This window comes from Myxine glutinosa, chromosome 10, assembly GCF_964187855.1.
Source record: "Myxine glutinosa chromosome 10, kmMyxGlut1.1, whole genome shotgun sequence".
NCBI lineage: Eukaryota > Metazoa > Chordata > Myxini > Myxiniformes > Myxinidae > Myxine > Myxine glutinosa.
The window spans coordinates 86,959,175-86,984,192 of record NC_136270.1 but is presented as its reverse complement, the minus strand read 5'-3'; the positions used below and the strand labels follow the sequence as shown (position 1 = coordinate 86,984,192).

At 42.3% G+C, this 25,018-nt stretch overlaps 2 protein-coding genes across 5 annotated transcripts in view; one reads left to right on the top strand and one right to left on the bottom strand.

The window, feature by feature from the left end:
- KRIT1 (KRIT1 ankyrin repeat containing) overlaps positions 1 to 19,951 on the top strand; it is a 60,779-nt gene extending 40,828 nt beyond the window's left edge. For 2 of the 4 annotated variants that reach the window (XM_078785842.1, XM_068126604.2), the window contains exons 10-17: positions 3,441 to 3,548; positions 3,652 to 3,808; positions 5,350 to 5,501; positions 6,469 to 6,635; positions 8,489 to 8,579; positions 14,335 to 14,538; positions 14,716 to 14,832; positions 18,239 to 19,951. In XM_078785842.1, the coding sequence (XP_078641968.1) occupies positions 3,441 to 3,548; positions 3,652 to 3,808; positions 5,350 to 5,501; positions 6,469 to 6,635; positions 8,489 to 8,579; positions 14,335 to 14,538; positions 14,716 to 14,832; positions 18,239 to 18,289 (1,047 nt within the window). In that variant the 3' untranslated portion in view covers positions 18,290 to 19,951. Of the gene's footprint in view, positions 1 to 3,440; positions 3,549 to 3,651; positions 3,809 to 5,349; positions 5,502 to 6,468; positions 6,636 to 8,488; positions 8,580 to 14,331; positions 14,539 to 14,715; positions 14,833 to 18,238 lie in introns of all 4 variants that reach the window. The other 2 variants (XM_068126605.2, XM_068126603.2) reach the window with 1 other exon arrangement.
- Positions 19,952 to 23,481: 3,530 nt separating this feature from the next.
- Positions 23,482 to 25,018, bottom strand: part of LOC137434016 (uncharacterized) — a 155,711-nt gene continuing 154,174 nt past the window's right edge. The window contains exon 32 of the mRNA XM_078785840.1: positions 23,482 to 24,360. Coding sequence (XP_078641966.1) covers positions 24,269 to 24,360 — 92 coding nt within the window. The 3' untranslated portion in view covers positions 23,482 to 24,268. The remainder of the gene's footprint in view (positions 24,361 to 25,018) is intronic.

The following is a 25,018-nucleotide window of genomic DNA, read 5'->3' as shown; positions in this document are numbered from 1 at the left end:
TAAAAGGGATAACAAAGTCGAGTCCTTACGCTATTATTATATAGATGATGTGGAAGTTGGTTCCGCAGGTGAGGAAAAAACGAGGAACAAATGAGTGGAGGTGAGCAGTGATCCTGGCTTTAAGTAGTTTCACCAGAAGGGGGTTGCTGGTGGAATGCATATGCCTTGCAGAAACCTGGGTGGGGAGATTGGGAGGGTGACAAAGCATGGAAACGGCAAAGGTGCAAGATCAAAAATAAGGCCGTGGTGATAGAAGACAGGGAGACCACCGACCAGTCAGCGATAGGAAAGTGATATTCCCATAGACTCAGCTTCACTGTGGGAGATTCTAATGATGTTGAAGGCCTTGGTTTCCATGGTGTGAAGCAGGGGAGCTAGCCCAGTGGAGAGAGGAGTACTCCATCAAGCTGCCGATGAAGGCCTTGTAGGTGGATAGGAGTTCAAGTGTGCCTTGGAACGACTTTGTATGACGGAGGATGGCTAGTCAGTGGCTGGCTTTGGAGGCCAATGTTGAAATGTGGTTTTCCCAAGAAAAGTCATTTCTGATAGTGAGGTACAGGAACTTGCATGACTGAACTTCCTCAAGAGGATTGCTAAAAAAGTGGATGGGAGGGTTACACACAAAAGTAGACACAGAATGTGAGATTTGTCTGGATTAAAAGACATATTCCAAGTGTTTAACCAGCTTGTGATTTTGTCAAGGTGCCTATCTGAAGGATAGGGGATGTCACAGCAGAGGGTGGAGGCATCAACAAATAAATCAAAAGAGGATTTTATAGAGATATCTTGATGAAGATTCGGAATAGGACTGGGTCCAACACACTACAATGAGGGTACTCCAGCCTTAACAAGGGGAGGAGATGAAAGGATTCTGTTGACAGCCAAACGTTGGCTATGAGAGTAGAGGGAGTCGGCGTTGGCCTTGGATGCTATAGGCAGAGAGTTTGGAGAGCAAGGCAAGATGCAAGACTGTATCAAAAGTATGAGATATGTCTAGAGAGACGACCCTGATCTCATGTCCGACATTGAGGGCCTCTGTCCATTGTGAGGTGAGTAGAGGCAGCATACGTCCAAGGTGGAGTGACCTGGTCTAATCCAAAGTGATGATCTGAGGTGAGATTGTTTGGAGAAAAGGAAGGATTTCATATCAACTGTGATGATGGATTCCCGGCCTTGCTGATGATTGGAAGTAAGCTGATTATAGTTCTGTGGTGAAGGGAATTGTTTTTTGCACATTCTTTATGTAATTCAGTGATGTTGGCTGGCTGAATTTCAAGCAGATGGAAGTTGGCCTTTGGCAAATGACAGTGAAAAGGGCAGGGAGGGGATGTGCAAGAGCAAAATGGACACTTAGGAGTTTCAGGATAGAAAAAAGGAATTTGAAAAAGGTGGATCTGGGGTGTATTAATGGGGGTAGAAAAGATGGGGGAAGATAAGAGATGGCATTGAACAGCTGTTTTAAAGACTTGGAGGGAGGAGTGGGATTGAAGAGAGTGTGGGAATTTGTTCCAAAGGCTGGAGAAAAGAGGAATGAAAGAGTGAAGGTGAGCAGAGAGTCTTGATTTTGGCAGTTTCACCAGAAGAGGGTTGCTGGCAGATCTTGGGCGTCCTGCAGGAATATTTGCGGGACAGAGCACAGACAGAGAGAGCAGGGGGAGCTAGGTCGGAGAGGAGTCGGTAGAAGACAGAAAACCCACCAACCTGCCTGCGGTGAGAGAGTGAAAGGCCCTCAGAGTTAGCTTCATCTCCGGAGATACCCATGATTCTAAAAACCTTGGTTTCTACAGTGTGAGGCAGGAGCACCAGCTCAGAAGGGAGAGCAGTACTCCCTCAAGCTGCGGATGAAAGCTTTGTATGTGGTGAGAAGCTCAGAGGTGCCAAGAAAGGAATTCATACAACGGAGAATGCCCAATTGACGACTGGCTTTGGAGGACAGCTTGGAAATGTTTCTCAGGAACGATCATGGCAGATAGTGAACCCCAAAAGCTTGAGTGACATAACTTCTTCAAGAGGATTGTTGAGAGAGTAGATGGGATGGTTTTCCAGATGGTCTTTTCTGGGAGACAAAGTGAGAGTGTGATATTTGTCAGGATTGAAAGACATATTCACTTGTTTGATCAGTCTGTGATTTTATCCAGGTCTGCAGAGAGTGAAGAGGCTGCTGCCTGCCGATATAAGGGATGAGATATGGAGCGGCAGAGGGTGGAGTCATCAGCAACAATATAGAGAGGATTGTCCAGAGAGTCCGAGAGATCAATAATGAAGACCAGAAAAAGCACAGGGCCCAGAACACTCCCTTGAGGAACTCCAGTCTGGACAGGAAGAGGAGATTAGAGAATTCCATTTAGAGCCACACGTTGTATATGACAGGAGAAGAAGTCCGCGAGCCATGCGTGGAGATTTCCATGGATACCAACTTCTCCACCTTCTCAGTTGAACAGCAGTTGGGGTCCAGGAGCAGTTGGGTGTGACTTGGTTGGGTGGGTACAGAGAGTGAGGGGTTGGGGACACAATATTTGGAAGCAAACGCAGGTTCAGTAAATGCATTCTCTTCAATTGAAGACCAGAGTGGAAGAAGTACTTAAGTCACAAAATAACACTTTAAAATTATTAGATATAGATTGGTACCTACCATACTGTAGATGGAGTGCTTGGTTCTAACTTACTTTGCCCAAAAATGTGACAAAAATGTACTTCTTCCACTCAGGTCTTCAATTTCATTCTTCCATCCAGGACAGCTGTACACCACCACCTCAGATCATTGACCCCAAAACCGTAATCTTTTCTACACCTGTTGAACCACTCCCTCTTCACGTGGTTGACTGTGTTGCCAATTGACTGTGGTGCCATTTCAAGAGAGTGAAGGGATGGAAGGGGAGCATGCACTCGAGACAGACTTAACAAGACACAACCAGGTTTTAGAGGAAGGAGACAAGTTTGAAAGTTCATCCTTGAGGTTGAACAGATGTTGTTTTCTGGCTCTCGAGAGTGGACACACTCTTGTTACGGACTTTTTGAATGCTTTGAGATTTCCCCTCGGTCAAATTGGTCTTCCAGGAGGAGAAAACAAGTGGTTTCAGAGCAACTGCCTCACCACAGGGTTCAGTGTACCAAGTGTGGGAAGAAGGGTAGGATAATGGAAGAGGAAATGGGATGAATCTCTGCATAAGAGAGAGAGAGAGAGAGAGAGAGAGACCAGGTTTCTGTGGAATAATTCCAAGGCCGAGTTAACATCTGGGGCAGTAGATATGGGAGACCAGTCATGAAGAGAGATGGCTGCTTGCAATCCCTGCCATATGCCTGTATGAAATGCTAGACTCGCCAGCACTGAGTGCTCTCTGAGAATAGCCAGATAGGTGTTGCTTTTGTTTAATTAAAATAATAATTAATGAGGTCCTGTTCTGGAGGCCATTAATGCCTGTATTTACTTATCTCCACAGTTTGCTAAAGATGATCAAGGCTGCACACCGCTACAGTTCTGTACGGAGAACAAACAGGGACAGTGGGAGGATGTGGTTGCTGCTTTGCAGAAATCTGTCGGAAAGCCGGTATCACCGAATCATCCTCACTCTTATCATGCCACACATTAAGCAGGCAAAATAAATATCTCAGTGGTGGAGCATATCCTTGAGCTGTACCTCCCTTGTGCAGTTTGAAAAGCTGCGTGTGTACCGTGAGGACGGGTCGTACCGTGCGGTGGAACTCCCTCACGGCAGCAGTACAACGGTCCAGGATGTCTTGGCAGCTTTGCACCTGCCTGCTAGCCAGTACCCCTACTTTGCACTCTGGATCTGCTCAACCAGTCTTAGTGAGTAGTGTAACCTGAAACCCCTCCCACCCTCGACCCCCTTTCCTGGAACCTATATCTTTAAGGCATCTTGCATTAAACCAAAAATATAATCATGGTTGTGTTATATACCCAAAACCACCGATTACACATATTTAATATCCCTCGACTATGTTTGGTGCATACGTTGCTTTGCTAATACAGTACATATTGTTACAAGCACAATAATCTATGATGAGAAGGCATGTATATATATACAGTGCATTCAGAAAGTATTCAGACCCCTTCACTTTTTTCACATTTTGCTATGTTGCAGCCTTATGCTGAAATCGTTTAAATTCATTTTTTCCCTCTTCAATCTGCACTCAATACCCCATAATGACAAAGAGAAAACAGAATTTTAGAAAGTTTTGCAAATTTATTAAAAAGAAAAAACTGAAATATCACATTGACTTAAGTATTCAGACCCTTTACTCAGTACTTAGTTGAAGCACCTTTGGCAGCGATTACAGCCTCGAGTCTTCTTGGGTATGATGCGACAAGCTTTGCACACCTGGATTTGGGGATTTTCTGCCATTCTTCTCTGCAGATCCACTCAAGCTCTGTCAGGTTGGTTGGGGACCGTCGGTGGACAGCCATTTTCAGGTCTCTCCAAAGATGTTCGATTGGGTTCAAGTGAGGGCTTTGGCTGGGCCACTCAAGGACCTTCACAGAGTTGTCCCTAAGCCACTCCTGCGTTGTCTTGGCTTTGTGCTTAGGGTCATTGTCCTGTTGGAAGGTGAATCTTCAGCCCAGTCTGAGGTCCTGAGCGCTCTGTTTCAGGTTTTCATTAAGGATATCTCTGTACTTTGCTCCATTCATTGTTCCCTCAAGCCTGACCAGTCCCCCAGTCCCTGCTGCTGAAAAACACCCCCACAGCATGATGCTGCCACCACCATGCTTCACCGTTGGGATGGTATTGTGCAGCTGATGAGCGGTGCCTGGTTTCCTCCAGGCATGACGCTTAGAATTGAGGCCAAACAGTTAAATCTTCGTTTCATCAGACCACAGAATCTTGTTTCTCACAGTTTCTCAAAGTTGTGGACTGATTTGGATGATACTTGGTGGACATGTTGGTTGTGTGACAAGGATGAATTGATTTGATTTTGGTGAAGTTCCAGATTCGGCCCAACAGTGGGATACAAAATGTAAACTGTTTAGCCTAGCGGAGGTATGCGCTCGACCGAGTGCCATTGTTTATGTTTTCAAGATGTAATAAGTTGTAAATTTACAGTAATTATTATGTTATGCTTTTGGCATTTTTGATTGACAAAAGTTGCATTGTGAATGTGCTGCCCTAAGGTTAGGTGATTTTTGTTGTTGTTCTTTAATCGCAAGTTGGAGTGGATTGAACATGCAAATTGAACAATGATATTTGTGTTGTGGTCGGTCGAGCAAGGATAAGTGGCGTGAGTATTGGAGCTTACACATTGATATTTTGGACGCATTGAAACGAGTGCAGGTTATGCTTGTTCGTGGCAGAGCACTGCCACTGTGACCCGATCTTCGTGCCGCCACCACAGGCCTGCAGCTCAAGCCGTCGCACAAGCCACTGCAGCAACTGCGTGAATGGGGAAAGGTCATAGAGGAGCTCGTCCCTGTCCCATCGCAAGACGAATCCCCAGAGCTTTTGTTGCGTCGTAATGTCTGCTTGTGCTTGGATAAAGAGAAGCAGGTGTGGGCCTTCATATTGCACTTGTTACTGCTCATTGTTCATTTTGTGACAAAGTTTGGGCAGTAAGCTATTTGATTGGCCTGTTTGGCATTCCCATACGAAGCACATGCTTTGTGATGACTATATCTCAAGTGCATGTTGCATTTTTGTGTAAAAGTACATACATCGATTTCTTCTAATGGCTTTGTCTTGCATTTGCCTAAAGCGCTCGTCCATGAGCCTTGGGCGCCCTATCAGAAAAGGGTGGCAGGAAATACATCCGCTTCCATAGATGACATGTACTGAAGGCATCGGGTTTTCAGCTCAAATTTGTTATTTGGACGAATTGACCTCCACTTACATGTTGGATATTAGCATTGCTATCCAGAAAATCAGGTGCTTGTTACAAAGGAGGAGATAGGGAAAACATAACTGGCATAATAACTTTTTGGGAGTGGTGGTGTGAGGTTTGGGAGGTGCACAATGTACTCTGATAAAAGGTGATATTTCTCACAAAAAAGAAAATTCCTGCTTTGGCAGAATTTGATGTTGTGAATAAATGACCTTGTTTCACATCATCTCAAGGTGAGCATATCTACATCCTATCTTTACCTCCACTTAATAGGCATTGCATCTGCATTGCAGGCTATCTAATATAGGGTCCAACTGGACTAATCATGCGATCTTTAATTTTCACATGTATTAGGAGATGGGACAGCTGGTTTAAGTTGTCCTTCTGAAGAGCAATGTACTCCACCCCGTGAGGCCTAATGTTGAAGGCCACGTCAATGGCAGTTTCATTTGGATTTGTCATTAGCCTTGACAGATTCTCGTATTCCTCTGCCATATGGATTTGTGGATATATGATTGAAAAGATTAATGTGAAACAAATGCCTGCTTGCATTGAAGTCAAATCTGAATGACATAAGAACTTTGGTCTTTTTAAGACCTTGGGCTAAGACTGGAATTTTTCAATGCATGACAACAGGTTGAAGAGCCAGCTGCCATCGAGGTGCTCTTTGAAGAGGCTCGAGGAAACCTGCTCAAAGGGATGTACCCCTGCAGTAGTCAGGAGACTGTTCGGCTTTCTGCCCTCCTGCTCCTCATCAACTATGGAGAATACGATGGACACAAACACAAACATGGCTTCCTCACGTGAGTGCATGCATCTACAAATAAATACAAAGTACTAAATTCGAGCAACTATCGGGGAGGCCTCTTCACATTGGTTGTACCCCCAAACGCAAGCCTGGAGCCAAATGTTCCCCCTCTGCCCTGCTGCCCGGAATCGTCAAGGCAGCGTGGCCACAGTCTGAGAGCCGATCGGTCCCCATAGACTGGCTCACACCCTCTTGTCTTCCCCCTCTCGCCCTCTCTCCCTCTCGCCCTCTCTCCCTCCCTCCCTCCCCCTCGCTCGCTCTCTCTCTCTCTCTCTCTCTCTCTCACCCTCTCTCGCCCTCTTTCTCTCTCACCCTCTCTCCCTCTCGCCTTCTCTCCCTCTCACCTTCTCTCCCTCTCGCCCTTCCTCCCTCTCACCCACCCTCCCTCCCCCTCGCTCTCTCTCTCTCTCTCTCGCCATCTCCCTCCCCCCTCTCTCTCTCTCCTGGTCGTTGGTGAGTTGGGCGTGGGTGTGGAATCATGGTGGCTGTGCGTGTTGAGCTGTGAGTTCTCTTCCGTGTTGGTTGTTTTTCCTATCCCCCATTTCACTCCCTTGTGTCCTTGTTTATGCTTGTAAAGTTTCCCCTGTGTGTCCTTTTGTTGTTGAGATGAGAGAGAGGGAGAGAGCGCACACGGTAGGTGGTGTTCGGTTGCCTCTTTTCGAACCTCCGGGTTTGAGGCCTGGCCTCCATTTTGCTGTTTTCCTTGTCCCGGCAGTGGTGTTTCACTGCTCTAAACGCTTCTTGGACTTAGTCCATTAGTTTTGGTTTTACCTCCACTTGCCGGTGTTGCTTGTGGTTGGTATCGTTTTGTTGATTTCTCACTTTTTAATTTATTTAATTTACGTTCACTACGGCAAACGCTTGTTTGAGGAATAGCATGTACGAGTCGCTCAATGTGTCTAAGCATGGGCTGGTGTGCGACCCCCCGGAGTGAGGTAAAGATAGAACAGGTGCTTCTAGCAATCAGAAAGAGCATCGGCTCACATAATATCCGTGCAGCCTCTCGAATGAACAAGAAGGTTGTTGTGTTTGTATCGGAGGTACACATGGTACCCTCCGTTGTGGAGCAAGGCCTTCTCATAGAGCCCGACATGTTTCTAGTGGTTTCCCCATTAGATACACCTGCGGTGAGGGTCAATGTGTCTAATGTCCCTCCCTTTGTTAAAGGTGAGGACTTGTGTGCTTAATTGAGCAAGTTTGGTACGATCGTAACAAAAGTGACAATGGTGCCGATACACTCGGCAAGGGGTGAATTTCGACACGTGATGACTTTTAAAAGGGTCGGTTACATGATATTGCCCGAAAATGAGAAAAAGCTAAATGTCGTTTTGCATGCAAAGATTAATGGCCATACTTATAGAATGTATGCCTCCACGGACGTCATGACGTGCTATGGGTGTGGAGCTTACGGACACGTAAAGAGTTCCTTTCCCGGTTTGGTGAGACCATTAGAAAATCGAGACCAGGTGATTGCAGATTCTCCCTCCTCCCCATCTAATGGGGCGGATGATATGGTACACTCCTCCCCACGACCTATTGGCGATCACTTTGTGATCGCAGATATCTAGTTTTGTAAAGACATAATCAGTTATGTAGTTCATTTTAATAGAAGGGTGATAAAAATTACTCATAGCTATTCTTTACCAAGCGAGTAGTTCTTTTTTAAAAAAAACTTGCATCAGGTGTTCTTGTGACTAATTTTCCTAACGCCAAACACCATGTGTTTTCACATCTTTACCAATCGTCAGGTGTTCTTGCTCTTCCATGACCTTCAATCTTGTAGAAAAAAAACCATCGTGTACGCTTTCCGATCCAGGGCGTTTCCCCCCCCCCCCCCCCCTTTTCCAGGGAAGAAGATCTCAAATTGATACTTCCTTGTTACAAGCTAAAGCAAAAATCTCACACTACCTGGATCAACCGAGTTCTGCATGAATATAAGGTAATGTGATTACAAGGTGTAGAAGGAACAAGCAAACTGGGAAGTGCATGGCAAACACTTGTTTTTATTTTGGTTTATGGCGGAGGCAGTTTTTCTTCTCTGAGTGATTTTGCCCCTATGTTGCATCAGGTATTGTAACCTTCTGGATGTATCTTACCTTTTTATTCTTATTTATCTTACCTTCACTCACCGAGCATCAAAACTCTCTGCTCATCTTCACTCTTTCATTCCTCTTTTCTCCCACCTCTGGAACCATCTCCCACACTCCCTCCAGTTCTTTCAAACAGCTGTTCACCACTATCTCTTCTCTTCCCCCATCCAAAACCTTGATCTTTTCTACCCCCGTTAATCCACCTCAAATCCGCCTCTTTAAATCCCCAACTTCTTTCCTGAAATTCCTCGAAGTGTTCATTTGCTTTATACTGTGTACCCCTCCCTCTTCCCCCAGCCCTTCCCCTTCCACAGATCTATGTGCGTCCCTGTTCTATTCTGTTGTTGTGCTTGTGTGCTTCCCTCTACCCCCTCTTGTCTCCCGCTCTCTTCATTGCATGTTTTGTGTGTCTGTGCATGTTTTCATCTTCAATGTGTTAGCTCTTATACGAGCCTCGATTCTGTATACAAAAAACAAACAAACTCTGTTGCATCAATTGTCGTCTACTTTTGTTTGTGTGGATTGTTCATATTGTGTCTTCTTTGTCGTGTCTTTTGTATGCCTGTTTGGTTATTTTGACGTCATGCGCTTTGCCTGGGCTGGTTAAGCCTATCGATTTAACCATTTACTCACATACCCTTTCATTGCTCGTTCCACGTGTCCTTTCAAGTCATACCGATTCTCAGCCTCACTCTAACTCCTTTATATGGGTTGTTGGCAACTAAACCGACACCCCTCACTTGCTTTACTAGTGGGAAGGGCGATTGTGACTCCCTGCCAGGACCAAAAACAACACCTGGCAAAGGGCGGATGAGCTCCTATAGGGAGCCAACGGCCATCCAGTAAGGAGATGGTGTCTCCTGAAAAACACCCATCCAGTTTGGACCGCTTCAGGTCATACCAAAGACTTTAAAATGGTACGTGCTGCTTCCTTGCTTGAAAGGGATAGAGCAAGGACAATCCCCTTCAGTTGGCATCCATTGGGAGGAGGAAATTCCTCTTGAGGAAATGCCCCGCTGAGTACAGTGAGAAAAGCGGCGCCATTGTTATGACGTCGCTGGTACCCAGAGTATCCCAGGAAGTGATGGTGGTGGTGGCACTTCCCCCGAGCTCAGTGGCTGTGTGTGTGTGTTCTTTTGCTGAGGCTTCTCCCGCTGATTTGTCATTATCTTTTAGTGGAAAATCCACTATACTGTTTCTTATATATACATATATATGTTTCTTCTATGTTGATGTGATTTTAATGTGTTTGTGAAACTACATTTATATGATATTTTATGTTTGTTCAACGACATTTCAAAGCATGAAAATGATGAAATTATACAAAATGAAAGGTAAAGCAGGGCAGCCCCCAGCTGAACTAGCCTCCCTGGGGACTAACCCTCAGAGGATTTGTGTTCCTCGACAAGGTAATGCTGTAGTTAACTCAGATATCCAGGCTGTAGGAGGTGGCCATTCTGGGTTAGCCAATGGGGAACACTTGTCCGAAGTCAAAGTGTGTAAATGTGGGATTTGCAATTGCAAAACTTGTCTTATATTTACCACAAACAATATGATTAATTGTACAGTAACGGCTAGATGTTACAAGTTAAAAGAAACTAAACAATTAATTACATGTAAAACCTCAAATATAGTTTACGTATTGACCTGCAGCAAATGTGCGATGCAATATGTTGGTGAAACAATGCAGAGATGTAATGTAAGAATGAATGCACATAGGAGCGGCATGAAAAACCCAGATAAAACTACTGGTTGTCCACTACTTACCCATCATTTTACTTCTGGATATTGTAAAAATGTGAGCTTCAATGTTCAGGTTGTAGAAAAGATAAGCGGAAATGGCCGAAAAAAGAATGGGATGGAAGATAAAACAATCACACAATTACGTAAGCGTAGAGAACTTTTCTGGATTAAAGAAAAGTTCTGGATAAGAACTGCTTATGCTTATGGATTAAATGAAAGAATTAATGACACATATACACAGCAAAATGGACAAAACATCATCGCGTCTGTTTTTAACACCTTACCACGAGACTCTCAGAGACACAGAGTGCATAACTATGGACGTAAATGTCCAATTATAGACACACCACAACAAATTGTAAATGAATGGTTAGATCTTAACAAATCCAATATCTGCACATTACTTAACAGCAGCAGAATTAAGATCAATACCTTAAAAAAAAAACAACTGAAAGAAGTTTGGCAAATCGTGAACAGATTAATGGAAGAGGACGATCAAGAGGAACTCCCAATCCAACACATGGAAGCAAATCTGGACACGATTGATCATAAAATGTACAAAGAGAAACCTAAAAAAGTGAATCGTAGAAAACACAATGATATCATCAAAATTATGTTTGATAACAAAGGGGTGGAAATGATAAATATCGAGAAAATACTTCAACATAAGGAAGTGCGGAGTAAACTTCCAGAAACAATACAACAGAGAGAGCGACCAAGAGTTGTGTACACTTTGGGAAATTCAATTCGGGGAAAGATCTTCAACTACAAGGACACTGTGCAATGTATAGATGTAGAGGAATGGTTAAATAACACACATCATTGTAATTGTGAACATTCCACATTCAAAGATCCACATCATAAACACGTCATCACAGGTGATCTCAGAATAGTGAAAGATAAAAGATTACGTGCATTACTTACAAAGGGACCAAATTATAGAGAAAATAAAAGAATAAACTGGAATAAAGCAATGGAACTTACAATGATGGGACTGGGCGAATGGATGAAAGAACAAATTGATAAACATAAAGTACCAAACACACAAATGACTTCATGGTTGGAGGAGGTAGAGAAACATGTGAAAAGGAGAGTTGTTGATTTGAAAAGAAAAGTTCGAATCAATAATCCGAAGGCAATTTTAAACAATCCAGACACGTGATTCCTTAAGGCAGCTTCAAACACAATATGTTATTGTTCCAATTGACAAAGCAAATAATAATATTGCATTTGTATGTAAAACATTCTACATTCAAACACTTTTGGAAGAATTGGGCTTAGACACGGGAATTTCAAAGACCTACAAAGTAAGTAACAATAACAAAACAGACTTGATACAACACCATACAAATCACTCAACGGTGAGAAGACTGAGAGTTCCGGATAAACACCATCAATTACCATTCATTTACTGGATCCCAAAAATGCACAAACACCCTTGTAAGATGAGGTTCATCATCACAAGTGGAGAATGTTGTTTGAAACCTTTGTTGGGCAGTATTACAGCGGCAATGAAACTAATCTATAAATGCTTAAAAAAAACTACCGTGAAAAAGTGAAGTTTTATTATGGTATTAAGAAATTCTGGATCATTGATAATTCCAAACCGGTAATCGACAGTATCCACAACATTAACAACAAGGGTAAAGCAAAATGTCTTTCAACCTTTGATTTTTCCACATTGTACACAAACATTCCACATGACAAGCTCGTAAACACATTGGCCAGAGCAATAGATAAAGCATTTGCAGGAGGTAATAGAGTATACATTAATGTATATCAAAACAGAGCACACTGGTCTGTAAAGGATAATCAATATTCATGTCGTTTTTCAAAAAGTAAACTCAAAGAAAGTATTCGATTTCTACTAAACAACAGTTTCTTTACATTTGGCAACAAGATACTCCAGCAGACAGTGGGCATACCCATGGGTTCAGATCACAAGATACTCCAGCAGACAGTGGGCATACCCATGGGTTCAGATCACAAGATACTCCAGCAGACAGTGGATTCAGATGAGTGAGATGAGTGAGATGAGTGAGATCAGATGAGATGATCAGTGAGAACCCATGGGTTCAGATCCGGCCCCTTTCTTTGCAAATTTGTTCCTGCACATGGACGAGTTTGATTGGGTCCAGAACATGTGCAGGAATAAATTAACAACTGCACAAAAATGTGGAAACATCTTCCGGTTCATTGATGATTTGTTGGCAATTAATGATGGATTTGTATTTTATCAGCTTCATGATGATGTATATCCAAAAGAACTTGAATTGAAAAAGGAAAACCAAACTTCCACTTAAGTTTCCTTTTTAGAATTACAAATTGATATCCATAATAATAAATTTCACACCAAATTATTTGATAAACGAGATGCATTTCCATTCCACATTGTCCGAATGCCTTTCTTAGACAGCAACATTCCCAAAAAGCTATTTTATGGTACGGTTGCAGGTGAAATAATTAGGACTGTGAGAGCAACCACACACAGCTCTGAACTGGTCAATAAATTACAACAACTAGTCAGACGTATGTTAGCGCAGGGAGCTGCAGTTGGTAGATTAAAACAAGTTTTCTTTAATATCACAAAATGACACCAAATCGAATTAGTAAAATACAATACGAATATTAAAAATATTATTCATGAGATTTTAATGCAAATACAGTACAATATAATAATTAAATATACTACAAATCAATGTTGCTAGGAATCAGTGGTTGCTAGGATACGGCAGCTTGCCAAAAAACCGTTATAGGTGACAGTTTGAACATTCGAAGTACAGTTTGATCGAGAGGTAGGTGGTGTGGTCGTGCTGGTTAGTAGATTGATGTATTTAAGGTAAGATGTGCATGATTTAATGATATTATCATATTATCGAAGGAAAGTTATAAATATATGATAATACATTAAATCCTACAGCGAGTAAATTTGGAATAAGTGATGTTGCATTGATGAGCTGACTGACTGCCTGGACGCAACTGAGGTTGTGGATCTACTGATGTACCATTTATTGATGTGGATCCATGATCGAGGTTGTGGATCCGCCATTTGGAGAGGTCCTGGGCTGAAAGGATCGAAACCTCGAGGAAGAACGGTGCCCAGCTGATGATCCGTGCAGTCGGAAAACGAGTCAATTGCTTACAGGTTAAGGTTCTTGCTTTAGGTGGAGAAACTATGTTTGAGGTTTACAATATTTAAATAAAGTTGAATTGGGATGTTGTGAAATTAACATCGTTTACAGAAATACAGCTCCACTACGAGCTTTAGATGTTGTAAAATAAATGAATAAATAAATAAAAAACAACAACAAAAAAAACCCAAGATCTCTTTCTTGGGAAAAATAAATTGCAAAAGCAAAATGCATTATTCAATATCCCAATGAAAACGTCACATCTGCCCCCCTCCTCCCCCCATGTCTATTAGCAGGTTTTGAACATCTCTGTCAGAGCTAGGTCAAGATTGACTCGAGCTGTGTTCCCATTCGCATGGTATATACCGGATGTATCTGTCAGTGCATTTTTCATATATGCTGCATTAAAACCTCAGCCATACATGGACAAGACTCGTAGTGTTGTGTTGGCCAATTCCTCATGCATGGACCAGTACAAACAGCATCTCCAAAGTATTTGGTTACAGAGTTGCATGACCTTCTTGTGAACCAGGAAGCTGCACCTGCCATGAGTGGCTGTATCTGTGGGATATTATCGTGCGGTACACATTACGCAAAGTTTGTTCGGGTTTTACTTTTGAAAGTTTGGGACAAGATTCGATTTATCAAAAACATATTGCTGCTGTAAACATAAGTGGAACTTGTTTAGTTATTGGTGTTCTTTTAATCATTCTGAATTCCCCAACAGCAGCAAAGTCGTGCTGAGGGGTTGATCAAAGATCGGCATGCCCTACAGCAGCGCTTCCTCGGGGCTTGCTGGGAGTTCCCAACTTATGGGGCAGCTTTCTTTTCCGGTCACATCTACACTCGTTCCGGCTCCGCTGGCCACAAAGCTGTGTCGGTGCACATCGGGGTCAATTGTATGGGCCTACAGCTCCTGGCAGTCGAGACCAAGGCAAGCTATGCGAGGATTAAAGCCGTTTGACGAGGTTGGACTGCCTTATCATGGAAGTCTTTTTATTTCCATTTGGATTTTCAGTTCTTTTACCATCCGAGCTTAAATCGATGAACAGCAGTGAAATATTGCCCACGAGTCAGGATGTGCCTCTGATACTCTGCTTTTTGCCTGCAGGTGTTGCTTCTCAACCTGACGCATGAGCAGATGGACTGGGTTCTAAGTATTCGTGAGCCCTGTGTTCACATCCACAGGCTTGAAGATAAGATGAACTATGCAATTTACACCAGGCAGGTGAGGAAAATTGACATATTTGTTTCTGCCACCATAATAACAGCTGGGTGATTTTGTACAAACGGTGAATGAAAATATTGTCATGCACGTGCCCATATACGTTAGCATTTTCTGCAGTTCTTTTTCGCCAATCAGAATCCTGAATGATCTATATCTGCATAAAGAAACACTACATGTTTTATTGGGCAAATGAGACACTCACTTCCTGCAATTGTTCCTTTTGTTGGTTAATGTTATGTGCTGACAATTAAATATACCGTATATGCACAAAATGGCCCGCCACTTTGACAAATATGCCATAAATTGTGTGATCCACTACGGGTGGGAGTATAGAGGTACGCGCACTCACCTCTGAGCTGTATCGCCTGGGTTTGAATCTCGACCCAGCTCCAAAATGACATTCCGGTGTTTCGTAGGCCGGGCGAGGCATCAATGTGTGTGCCATCCCTCAGATGGACGTTGAACTGGGCGTCCCGTCTGTCAGTGTGAGTTGGATGCTAAAGATGCCACAGTGTCCTTCGCGAAGAGTAATGCAACCTTCACATACACGGATTATTCTTACGAGTCCTTACGGATCGCCAACTCGTAGTCAATCGCAAGCATCCGTAAATAACTCGCTGGTATCCGTAGATAACTCGTCACAACTCGCAACAACTTTTGACATGTCAAAAATCATCTTCCGTTATTTACGGATGCTTGCGATTGACTACGAGTTGGCGATCCGTAAGGACTCGTAAGAATAATCCGTGTATGTGAAGGCACCCTAAGCGAACCATGGCCAGCACCCTAAACAAAATACAAATCCCTGCCCTAACCTATATATTCAAGGATTAGGCTGGGCCTGACAGTTCAAAGGCTTGCCAGAAACCTTCCACGGCCAACCTCATGAGAAGGTGGGAACATTGTGGTCTAGAATAAGAAAAGAAATCCATTACACGTGGTCATATAACATCAGTAACTAGTGCTTATTGATCCGTAAAAAGGAAAATCCCAATAACTCGTCACCACTGGTTCATGAAGTCCAACTCTCAGTGTTTACGCACATTTTTTCACCAACTGCTAGTTGTTCTTCACATGTATGTCCAATCAAAACTAATACTTCACATGTATGTCCAATCAAACCTAATACTTCACATGTATGTCCAATCAAAACTAATACTTCACATGTATGTCCAATCAAAACTAATACTTCACATGTATGTCCAATCAAAACTAATACTTCACATGTATGTCCAATCAAAACTAATACTTCACATGTATGTCCAATCAAACCTAATACTTCACATGTATGTCCAATCAAAACTAATACTTCACATGTATGTCCAATCAAAACTAATACTTCACATGTATGTCCAATCAAAACTAATACTTCACATGTATGTCCAATCAAAACTAATACTTCACATGTATGTCCAATCAAAACTAATACTTCACATATACAGTCACGTGAAAAAGTAAGTACACCCCATGTAAAGTTTTGACTTTTTCAACATATTTCAACATACAGCTATTTGATCTTCATTTCAACAATATTGATAGATAAAGGTGATATAATGTAACAAATATCATGAAACATTTACATTTTGTAGTCCATTGTATGATTTAAATAAACATAAATGCAAATTTCGCATGTGGAAAAAGTAAGTACACCCTTGGCTCTAATAGGTGGTATTGCCCCCTTTTGGCAGAAACAACCTCAAGTAGGCGTTTCTTATAACTGTCTACCAGTCTCTGACATTGACAGGGAGAAATTATTGCCCACTCCTCAATGCAGAATTCTTTCAACTGTGCGATGCTTGAGGGGTTTCTTGCATGCACAGTCCGTTTCAAATCCCCCCACAACATCTCGATGGGATTTAGATCCGGGCTTTGACTTGGCCATTCCAGAACCCTCCATTTCTTTCTTTTCAGCCATTCCTTGGTGGATTTACTGGTATGTTTCGGGTCATTGTCGTGTTGCAAGGTCCACCTTCGGTTGAGCTTCAACTTTCCGACAGATGGCCTCACATTATCCTCAAGCACCCTCTGGTACAATGAAGAATACATAGTGGATTCTATGATGGTGAGCTGCTCAGGCCCTGATGCAGCAAAGCTGCCCCAAACCATAATATTTCCACCACCATGCTTTACAGTTGGTATCAGGTTCTTGTGGTCAAATGCTGTCTTTGGTTTTCGCCAAACATGTCTTCTGGTACTGTGGCCAAATAGCTCTACCTTTGACTCATCTGTCCAGAGCACATTGTTCCAGAAGTGCTGGTATTTGCCTAAGTGTTCATTGGCAAACTTTAGTCTTGCCCTGATGTTCTTTCTGGACAGCAAAGGTTTCCTCCTGGCACACCTCCCATGTTGATCAAATTTGTGCAGCCTCTTTCTAATGGTAGACTCGTGCACTTTGACATCAACCGTGGCAAGAGCTACCTGTAGGTCCCGTGATGACATTCTGGGGTTCTTAGAGACTTTTTTCAGCATCTTGCGGTCTGCTCTCGGGCTGCACTTGCTGGGGCGGGCTGGCCTGAACAAGTTGGCAGTTGTTTGGAATCTTCTCCACTTGTAGATGATCTTCCGGACAGTCGAATGATTGATTTCAAATTGTTTGGAGACCTTTCTAAATCCCTTCCCAGACTCGTAGGCATCTATAACCTTCTTTCTGAAGACCTCAGAGAGCTCTTTTGATCTAGGCATGGTGACACCGCACACTTCAACAACAAAGAGGAAACCAAACGAAATGTCTGATGTTTAAATAAGACAGGTTCCTCCAAGATCCTCTCTAACGATGTTCTCATCATTTGCACCTGAGCTGGTGCACCTGATTCTAATTTTAGGTATTTGAAGTAGTGATAAATGTAGGCGTGTACTTACTTTTTCCACATGCGAAATTTGCATTCATGTTTATTTAAATTATACAATGGACTACAAAATGTAAATGTTTCATGATATTTGTTATATTATATCACCTTTATCTATCGATATTGTTAAAATGAAGATCCAATAGTTGTATGTTGAAATATGTTGAAAAAGTCAAAACTTTACATGGGGTGTACTTACTTTTTCATGTGACTGTATGTCCAATCAAAACTAATACTTCACATGTATGTCCAATCCAAGTAATACCTCACTTTCGAAATCCCACATCATTCTCAAATTTCCACATTGCAAAAGTGGAAATCGTATGCACCTCACCTGTAGTGGATTTTTAAAATTGCAGCTTTTGTGCCATTCCACGCTCGACCGTCATGCAGCGTAGATTTTGTAAATGCAATGAATTCAGTTCGTAAATGTCAATCGATCAAAATGCCTGATGAGAATCGTATTTTTATATTTTGATTCAAGCTGCCTTCAGAAATCGTGCAGTTGCTGTTTGTGGTGCAAAATGTTTCTACAAGAACTTTCCCCGCTGCATTCTCAGGCTGTGATTATTGGAAAACTCATGGACAAACTCTTCAGCAAGACGCAATGAGAGTCAGAGGTCAAGGTCGAAACCTGACCTTAATGCTTCGCAAGGAACGCTTGTGGATTCCCGTTGAAAGAAACGACATTTGCCAGATCATCCTGTCATGGACCATTGCACCTTCTCTACCTTAGCTCTAATGCACAAAATGCTAAAAATGAAGTTGTACCAAAGCTGCCTTTCTGCATTTTGCAGCATGAAGTATAATAAAAAGATAAAACGTAGTGGACTATACACCATACCATATAAACTAACTTTATAAAGCACAAATTTGGCTCGGTGGTAGTTTTATAGGTATATCTATTTTATTACCTCCGCCACCTAAGGTGGACGGAGGTTATGTATTCACCTCCGTCTCTTTTTGTTGTTTGAGAGTTGTGGATGAATTCAGACGAACTTTTGTGGACATGTTTGGTGTGTAACAAGGCTGAAATGATTCGATTTTTGTGAAGTTCTGGATCCCAATACTATAATTTTAAAAGTGATTCTTCACCATTGAGAGATGGGACCAAAAACGATATTTAAGCACGATATCTCAAAACGTTGTGGACGGATTCAGACAAAACTTGGTGGATAAGTTGGGTAGGTGACAAGAAGTCGATTAGATTTTGCTTCAGGTCTGTATCCAGATCCGGCCTATCAGTGGGACACAAAACATAAACGGTTCAGCCTGGCGGAGGTATGCACCCTACCGAGTGGTGTTCTAGTTCCTATTTATTAATTAACATGCCTATAAAACTAGTACCAATGTTTATCCTGTTTCAATTTAGCTGAATGATTAATTTGGTTTCCACCTACGTCTTTTTTAATGGAAATATTTCTAGGACCTCACCATTTCGGAATTAAATTATATATATATATATATATCAGATAAGAGTGTAACCTTGTTAAAATATACACATCATTGTGTGCGTCGTCGATTGTTATCTCCATAATTTGGACTTCAGATGCCCAAATGCCCAAACCCTGCTCGACTTGTCGCTCCCAAATCGACCTGTACAGTCATCAACGGAAGTGCAACACCTGACTAACCTCACCAAGAATTGGTGCATATTCAGCATCTTATGCAGATGAACAGATGCCATTGACATAGAATTTGGGTTTCAAAAGGTGGAATGGAGTCCTTCCAGGACTTGAAGTATCCACCCCGCTTGTAAATTTCGAGTAGGGTCTCGATTCATGGGCTAAGTTTGTGAAATTGTCTTGTTCTCAGAGTTTTGGCGAGAGGACGCGTTTCAGGATCGTCACAGAGCCTCATACAGCCTCCAACTGTAGTTTGTTTGTGGTGATGTTCCCAGAGATGGTTTGTAGGATCTTTGTGAGTTTCTTCTTTATGTATTTATGAGTGTGTGTGTGTGTGTGTGTGTGTGTGTGTGTGTGTGTGTGTGTGTGTGTGTGTGTGTACAATTCCAGCAGAGCCATTTTCATTAGCCTGGCTCTGAATTACTCGTTTTTTGAGCAGAAATTCTGCCTCGCACCTGGCATTATTTTACTGCCATACCACCCGGAAATGACAGGGGATGCAAGTCATGATGTGAAAACCAAGTGTGAGATGGCCTGCTCAGATTAATCATTTATCATCTTGGTCACTGTGAAGGTTTATACTTTTTTTACAGTTGGAATTATTTTTCACAGTATAATTCACAATTGCAATAAAATATTCCAAATGAAGGTTGTACTATTTATTGAAAATTGTGTGAAATGTTGTTTTTATCTCGCATTGACTGAGGTGGGCAGTTTTACCACTCGTGTATTGCCTTTTGTTTTTATTTTCTACAGGGTCTGAGGCTCATATAAGATCTAGACCACATATCATGCACACATGCAGACAAATACATGGGCCAACACTGGACTTAACTTCCAGCAAGCATGACCACTCACTCAGCTTGGAGAGAGGGGGGGGGAGGGGATGACATACGTAACTTCCCAGACTGCTCTTGGTACTGATGAGCGACACCATGTTTCTTTTCTTTCCGCAGCCCACGGGGCAATTAAAGCTTCCCCATGAATGCCAACCTATTGGGGTTGTCCATGCTCTAGCCTCCAAATGCTGAACGGCAAGTGAGGAACTTAGCAGAGTTTTCACCTAAAACTCACAGCCTGATGACCTATCAGATGCTTTTAATCTTCATCCTATCATTTTGGGTGTTTCTGCCTACGTTTATTTGAAGATAAACTGTCATACTTTGATTTGAAGACAGTGATGAAGAATCAGTTTTTTCTTCAAATGCAAATGACCATGCTGATGAGTTTGTACCTGCAGTTGACACCTGCAGATATTCCTGAAAACAGATTTTGATGCCGTCAATACACCATCATTACGTATCAGGTATTAAGCTTGTGGCCACGTTTCATCAAAATCGTGTCTTTGGTTCAAGCGATAATGACTGAAGTGACTCACTGACTGACTGATTGACACCTACGGACACTGCTCTATCGCACAAGCTCACCGGACTAAAGTCCAGGTCAGCCAAAAATGGTAGATTAGTGCAGAGAGTGTGATTTACTCAAAAAGGCATCACGAATAATAAATATATCAATTATGTTTTGGAATGATCCACATGTGTTTTATCACTGCTTCACCATGAGGTGTGAACGTACCCCAAAGGTCCTAAATGGTTGATTTTTCCCTTGGGTGAGGGTTAAAGCACATTTAGGACAGATTACAAAGGTAGGAACAGATTATAAAGGGTGTCGAGGGAAAACAGTCTTCGACACGTGTGGCAGGTTGACAACAGCTTAATATACATGAAACGACACATATTTCCATATCACAATTAAATTACGTCGCACTCGTTCTAATCTTACTATAATTCACCAAATGTCAGTCCGTCTGTCTGTCCGTCCGTCCGTTGGTACGGCAAAAATGGCTGAACCGATCGCAACGATATTTTGGGTGGGTAATCCTGGGATCTCCTGGAGTAAAATAGGCTATATTCTTTTTCCAATTTCAACTTTGGCCTCCAGCATTTTCAGGTTTTGACTCCCGCATAACGTTATTTTCCCGGGTGCCGCACAAACGGCTGCTGTGCACGGCTGCACCGATCGGACTCGGTGACCTCAGACAGAGACCTTTTGCAAGGACATGGGTTGAATCCCTGCTTGAGAGAATGCCAACCCCCTCCCTGCCATCACGGTCGTCTCTCCAACTCACAATCCCACGAGATATGCAAAAAGGACGACCCAAAACCAATTATCTTCTTTTTGATTCGTATATAAACATCATTAAAAGTAAATAATGACCTCGGCCAAAGTTCAAACGACGTGAGTTTAATCTCCACATGAGAGAATTCCACATAGCTATTTGGGTGGTGTATAAGCCAGCAGATCGCTGTCTCCATCGATCTTGCCAAGGCCGTAACACCTATCGGCTCAAAATCCTTTTAACTGTTGACTTGGTAGTTTTTACAATGAAGGAAACATTAACAATGTTGTTAAAAGTTTATTTTGTGATTAATTTGTGATTGGAGTTATGTTGTTTGGCATGAAAAAAAGAGATATCGAGTTCAAGTGAATGACGACATGCTATGATGGTTTCCACTTTCTGAACGTGAACGGATCGCCATATGCAGATTCTCCCACGGTCCCACGATCGATGTTTCTATACGTTTTTCATGGAAGTCCTTCACGAACTTGCTGTCCATGTCTGACGTGCGACTGAAGGTGCTACAGGAATGTGGAATTTACTGGTTTCATGCTTTAGCATTCGCCGTATCTGCATTGCCTGTTTGCTTCTGGCCTCCCACCCATGCGTAGCATGGGTATCTCACTAGTACATAAAATATGGGAATTAACCATCGCTATATTATGTCAAGCTACCCCCTAGAAGGCATTCCCACAACAATATAGACATTTTGCAGACATAATACATGCCAATTTTTCAGAGCTGCATTACATACGTGTCTCCCTAAATTATTTTACATTTCCTTCCAAGGAAACAATGAACTATTTTGCTTATCTTTTTGGACAGACTGGGTGAAGTAGATTTAGGTAAAGATGAGGATTGAAAGAATAGGTTGATGAAATAAAACTACACTGAGCTATATTTAACATCATGTTTGCATAAATCCAACACGCAGGCCAAAGGCATCGATATCCATTTAAAAAGCCTTGAATGGCAGTGCAGTCTGTAATCGTACAAGTCTGAAGTTATGGGTGTCACAGCAAAAAGACAGATAAAGCCAACTCATTCTGAGCTTTATGCATTACGTATTAAGTTTTGTATGAATATTAAGGAATGTGGATATTGTAGGCCTCCATTACTGTTGGTCTACATTTTGGACTTTAATATAGGCCTCCATTATGCTGGACTAACGTATGGCCATTGAAGTACAGTATTGTAGTCATACATTATTGGGCTGGATGAAAAGTCCTCGAGGTGTGTGCATTCACCTTGAGCTGTCTAGCACGTGTTTGAATCCCGACCCAGCTATAAACTCTCATCCTGGTATTTCACATGTACGGCGGTATAATCAATTTGTGGGCCGTCCATCAGAAAGCCAAGCCGGATGACCCATCTGCCACCAATGTATGTTGGTGGATGCTAAAGATCCCATGGTGTCTCGTGAAGAATATAGGCGACGTGCCGCCAGCACTATGAATAAGCTAGACAGTATTCATAGAATACTTGCCCTGCGCAGTCAACTTGTTGCGAGCCAACTCTTCTGTTTTTGAACATTTTTTTTTATTTGACCCAATATGGCTGCCAGACCACGTGAGTGATGACATCATAAGTTTATATTCTCTAATATAATTGTTGCATAGATCACGCTCAATACATTTCAAACTGTTCATAGTCCCTGTCGAATTATGTCATAATTATGGCACCAATGACGTCATCGTTAACAACACCTATTCCCCCCATATGGAGTTCTTTTCAATGAGCCATGTTTCAATTTTTTCCATGCCGCAGTTTTGGAGATATAGAGCTGCAACATTTTTCGTTTTTTCCAAGATGGCGCCTGTACCACATGACCTATGACATCATGATTATCTTACTATAATTAACCAAATGTCCGTCCATCCATCTGTCTGTCTGTCCATTCAAAGGTACCGCAAAAACGGCTGAACCGATCGCAACGATATTTTGGGTGGGTAATCCAAGGACCCCCTGGAATAAAATAGGCTGTATTGTTTTTCCAATTTTTCCAAGTTACTGTGCATGTCGATTCAAAATAAAAAAGAATAAGTTAGATACAAAATTTAGCCTCCGTAAAAGTTTATTGCAAGATAAAAGGCAAAAATACAGGTTCAAATAATTTAGACACAAAAGTTGTTACGGTAATTTACAGTTTTAAGATTCTAACACAAACACTGGCCCCACATTCAAAAATTTCAGCAGGTTGGAAAAGGTCAAACATTACATTTTGAAAATCCTGACTCGTACAATGTGAAGTATGTATTATAGTAAAACGGTTAGTTTGGATAAACAAATACTGTGCGTTATGAAAACGTTTAGAAATTATTTGTACGGACTTATGTACAAAGCACTGTATTCCGTTTCCCTGAACTCCCTTTGCTGATGTGCAGGTTCAAATCCGACATTCAGAATCACCTCAGATTTCTTCTTTGCACCATCAGTGTGCTGTTGAACCTGCTGGAGATGTTGATATAGAAAATGGCTCAACTAATGTCTGCAAGTGCCCTTTACAACACACGTGCCTGCTGATATCTGGTTGTATTTCTCCCCAGTTTGTCTTGTGAAACTTCAAGCCTCTAGACGCAGCAGTTGAGACAACGCCGTGTTGTTGCTGGAGCCGTTCTGGTGTTCATGCAGCCCCAGCTTGGTGGTACAACGTCTCGAGTTTGTGCAACTTTGTGAGTGGCTCAGGCTGGCCATAAATTACGTGCAGATCCATCAGCCACAACATCGTACATGCATGTTTACCACACCAACATCATCGTGTTACACTGAAGGATGGTTGCTTGAACAAATGATGATCCTCTGTGGGGTTTCAAAGCAAAACGATCCTCGAAAAGCCAAATGCATTACCTGATGCTCGAGGCAGCTTTTCCTTTGGATCTTGTGAGCGGATAGCATGGATTGTCGCAAGCAACTGGAAACTCCAGTGGGGAATTGACTGAAACAATGCAAGAGAAAGACATGTTGGCAAACAAGACTGAATTCACCAAAAAAAACAACGTTTAAGGCTCATGGAAGGAAAACGGTAGAATGTGGAAGGAAAGTCATGGGGAAGGTTGAAAGAATGCTTTGTGGGGGGCAGAGGAGCCAGGCTATGAAACACAATGATGCTCACAAGCATATAACCACACAGAGAGAGAGAGAGAAGCAGGGGGTCATGGAGAGAGAAGACATGACGATCACACATGGGAGACTCACAGTGGAGAGCCCCAGAGAGACATCCAGCACACCAGACAAGACCCGGCACACCAGACAAGACACGTCAAACTGGTGGAGAAGGGCCTGAAGGTGAGTCTGCTGTAAAGTGTCATTGGCATCTATGTTGATCTGCAAGACCAGCCTTCCCCAATTAGAGAGCAAATCCAGTTAGTATGTGGAGTGCCTCCCGATACTTCACCACAGAATATCACACATCACTGTCTACCCTCCTGTTCATCATGGGTTCCTGACCGAATCTACATGCATAACAATAGTCTAAGGATAGCTGTGGAAACCTTTCCTTCTAGATCAAGTTTGCCAATTGGGTTTCTTGATCCTTTTTATTTACGTTTGCTTTTTATTTACAACTAGGAATTTTTCTTGCAGAAGGGGTCAGA